Raw genomic sequence first — 3,995 nt, forward strand, 5'->3', positions numbered from 1 at the left:
GCCCAAGTGTGGGGAGGAGCAGGCGAGGGAGGTGGGGGTGCTGAGCCTGGAGCAAAGGAGGCTCAGGGGAGACCTTCTCATTCAAAGGGTTGCCTGGCAGTGCTGGGCTAACGGTTGGACTCCATGATCTTAATGATCCTTTCCAACCTCACCACTTCTATAATCCTTAGTACTTTTGCTGAGTGAGTGGCTTTGCCAGGAGTGCTCGAGGTGGACAGACAGGCTGCTGGCCTGAGCACAAACAGTCTGGACAGCAGATCTCTGCTCTGAGCAGCCAGAGCATTGCTGAGATCCTCAATGCCATTTTTGTCTTCAATGGCAACATCTCACCCAGGAGTGAAAACGGGATTGTGAGTCAAGGCTGCAACAGGAGGTCAGCATGACAGAAGTGAATTGCTTCTACTATAGGATGAAGAGGGGGGCCTACGTATGGATGTATTAGCTTCTCAAAAATTGGTAGGGTCTGTTCCAGTGCTGCTGCATCTTTCCTTTTCTCAGCTTTCCCTTCATTTATTTTCTAGCCAAGTTTTCTTTTAGCCAGCCTTTTCCTTAAGCTTGCAAGGAAGGCTTCAGAAGTTCTCATCCCACTCCAGTCCTTCCCGTGGTGAGGGTTAGCCCCATCATGGCTGGCTGTTCTAGCTGCTCAGTTAGTTCCAATCATCATATATTATTTAGAGAGCAGGTGGAAGCTCCTGTTAGACTGTGTATATCCATCTCCAAAGCTGAAAAGCTGAGTTGCATCTGCACCTCCTCAACAGTGCTGTGGAAGTGGGGCATGGGAGTTGGTTTTGTGGTCCTGGGATGCTTGGTACAGGCGCTTATGGTTTCCCTTTTATTTGTAAATCTGTAACACCTCTGGTCTGCTTCTGCCTGTAGAGGTGGATGCTCTTACAAAGGAGCTGGAGGACTTTGAATTAAAGAAAGCTGCTGCCCGTGCTGTGACAGGAGTGCTGGCCTCCCATCCCAACAGCACTGATGTGCACATCATTAACCTCTCGCTGACCTTCCACGGCCAGGAGCTGCTGAGTGACACAAAGCTGGAGCTGAACTCAGGGAGGCGCTACGGCCTGATTGGACTCAATGGGATTGGTAAGCTGTGGGCAGTGACCTGGGCTTTGCAGGGCTTCGTGAAGGTGCCACATTGCTGGGGGAAGCTGGATAGATGGAGGTGGTAAATGCAGGAATCCAGAAATAAGCCTGTTAGATGCAGCTGGGACACGGCAGTTTCCATTCTTCCATCTCCCCACCCAGGAAGAGGAATTGCAGGGATTGCTGGTACAAGGCTGAGGTTATCTTCTGGCTTTGGGCTGTGCATTTGAACCTGTTTCTGTGAAGAGCTGGGTGACATGTCTGGGACCTGTGAATCTGTCTGATTCCTGTTCGCAGGATTTGTTTAGCAGTGTCAATAAACCCAGCACTGATGCTATTGGTCACAGAACTACACAGTATGTAGGAGCAGGGAGTGTGTGATTTGGCCTGAAGGGGAAAACAAGTGTGCAACCCCTGGAGAAGGCAACGCTCTGCATGGAGAGATGCAGAACGTGAGTATAGCTGCAGAAGCTCCAGTCTAGAGCGACCAGCTCATTTAACTGTCAGGAAAACACTTTGGGTCTCTAGTGATGAGAGCATTACTTTCCTCTGTGTTAGAAGTCTTTAGAGTGAGTCTGGGGTCCTGGTAGCAGATGTCTGCCCTGGTTAGACAGCAGGAAGTGTACAGCAGAAAAAAGGTTCCCTAAATCTGGGCAAGGACTGAATGGTGGTGGTTTCCAAAGAGCTTCTTCATGTCTTGGTCCTGTCCGTGAGGTGGCGGGCCCTAGCCAGGAGGGCAGCCTGGCACAGTGAGGCAGTAAGCTCTGCTGTGTCGCTAGGCCTTCCGGCCTCTCGGGCGAGAGATTCTCTCAGATATTTTCTGGGGTTGGAAAGGGAGTCAGTGGGATCTGACTGCATCCTGTCTGTCTTTCTGTGACATTCTGTCTCGCTGGATCACATAATTAATTGTGGAGTGTCTCTCTGCACGCAGGGAAATCCATGCTTTTGTCAGCTATTGGGAAACGAGAAGTGCCCATCCCAGAGCACATTGACATCTACCACCTGACCCGAGAGATGCCCCCCAGCGACAAGACCCCTCTGCAGTGTGTGATGGAGGTGGATACAGAGAGGGCCATGTTAGAGCGAGAGGCGGAACGTCTGGCTCACGAAGATGGTAAAGCTTCTTGGAGTCCTTTTGGACAAGGGCCATTTTCTTTGTTTCCCTCCCCACTGAAGAAAAGGTCTTATTTGGTTCCTTGTCAGAGTTTTTATGTAACGTTACCCATTTCTCCCAGTTGCTCTGTACTAGTTGAAAAGTCCCGTGGGATTGCACTTCTTTGGATGATATTACTCCATGTAGCTTCTTAAGAAGTGTCTCAGGCTTGGGAGTGGAGGGGGCTGAGTAGTGGTAAAGTAGATGGATGATGAGCTTTCTTAGCTGTACAGGGGTGCAGCTGAGAGGCCTTTACTGGCAGAAGTGCTGACAAGCAGGCTCTCTTTCAGCGGAATGTGAGAAGCTCTTGGAGTTATATGAACGTCTGGAGGAGCTGGATGCTGACAAGGCAGAAGCACGGGCTTCACGTATCCTTCATGGCTTGGGGTTCACACCAGCCATGCAGAGGAAGAAGCTGAAGGACTTCAGTGGTGGCTGGCGAATGAGGGTGGCTCTTGCTAGGTGAGTGGTGTACTGCCTGCTGCCTCCCAGGAGAACGCCAGCCTGCTCCTGACTCTGCAGAGCCATACCCATAGCTCTAGGAACTCAGAGCAGAGCTGAAAGGCTTTGGGTTGCCTGCATTCACGCTACACTGTCATCTCCCCTCTCCTTTCAGAGCCCTCTTCATTCGGCCTTTCATGCTGCTTCTAGATGAGCCTACAAACCACCTTGACCTGGATGCCTGTGTGTGGTTGGAGGAAGAGCTGAAAACGTAAGCACAAAGGAATTTGCTGCTTCTGTGGATTGTGCTTTTGTGCTGGAACATCTTGTCAGCACGTGAGCAAGCGCTACAGGAATAACTGTGTAGCTGTGGCCACTGTAGTTGTGGTATTACAGTACCAGTGACACCTTGTACTTGCTGCTGCATGTCTGCAGAAGGGTTCTTGATGCAAGGGTAATGAATTCAAAACAAACCCCTGATGCTGCCCCACTGGAGAAATGAGAAATGCTGTTCTGTACTCCCTGGTTAAAGCTGCTTTCGCAAGAGCCGGGAGCAGCCCTGGCAGCCTGTGTGTGCTATACAAGTATCATGAGCTTCCCAGACCTGGCCTCCAGCTCATCTTTCTGCACGCTGTTTCTCTGTCTTTCTCAGAACTGTAGTATATGAGTGTGTCAGTTCTATCTTGTGCTGGTATGTCAGGCTTTTTGTAAACGAAGGTAAAATGTTAAGGCTTAAGGCAAAAATCCTAGGAATAGTTGTGAAGCTTAGGTTATTTGAGTTGTGCCTTAAAAGGACTGTATTTTGAGAAGGGCTTTCCCTTTGTAGAGGCTTTCCTGTCAGCTTTGTCAGCCAGACCTTATCCGTGCTTGCTTTAGAGGTCGGATGCTTTAGGAGAGCAGCCTGAAGCTCTGTGTGTGTAACCAGGGGTGTGCAGGCTCGGGGCGGGGCCGGGGATCGCACCTGGCGGGTGGTGCTCTGGGCCACAGTCAGTGTAGGCACCAGAGGCTGAAACTTTCCCCACGTGTGACGCCAGCGGAGTCAGCTGCGTTGGCAGCACGGGTCTGGGACCACAGAGGTGGCCACCCCTCAACTGTGCAAAGATGGGTGAAGACTGTCTTTGGTGAAAAGGGTTTTAACACAACGAAGGGGATTTGCAGTATTTGCTTATTGCGGCTGGTTGTAGCTGCTTTCGTCCAAATTTCCCAAAGCATCTCCAAGGCTGTTATCTTCTTGTTCTTAATCCAGTTGTAGGCAAGAGAGACCTGGTGCATGTAAATCCTTTGTCACCATCAGGGCCAACGAGCAAGAATT

The 3,995-nt window shown here is 50.5% G+C and overlaps 1 protein-coding gene across 1 annotated transcript in view; it reads left to right on the forward strand.

Annotated features, from left to right (window-relative positions):
• Positions 1-854: 854 nt before the first annotated feature.
• The window catches only part of ABCF2 (ATP-binding cassette, sub-family F (GCN20), member 2), a gene marked incomplete at both ends in the record, with an annotated part of 5,524 nt that continues 2,383 nt past the window's right edge, over positions 855-3,995 (forward strand). The window contains 4 exons of the mRNA XM_008936333.1: positions 855-1,089; positions 2,021-2,203; positions 2,533-2,704; positions 2,859-2,954. Coding sequence (XP_008934581.1) covers positions 855-1,089; positions 2,021-2,203; positions 2,533-2,704; positions 2,859-2,954 — 686 coding nt within the window. The remainder of the gene's footprint in view (positions 1,090-2,020; positions 2,204-2,532; positions 2,705-2,858; positions 2,955-3,995) is intronic.

The sequence above is a fragment of the Merops nubicus genome, unplaced genomic scaffold (genome assembly GCF_000691845.1).
Source record: "Merops nubicus isolate BGI_N331 unplaced genomic scaffold, ASM69184v1 scaffold37752, whole genome shotgun sequence".
Lineage (NCBI taxonomy): Eukaryota > Metazoa > Chordata > Aves > Coraciiformes > Meropidae > Merops > Merops nubicus.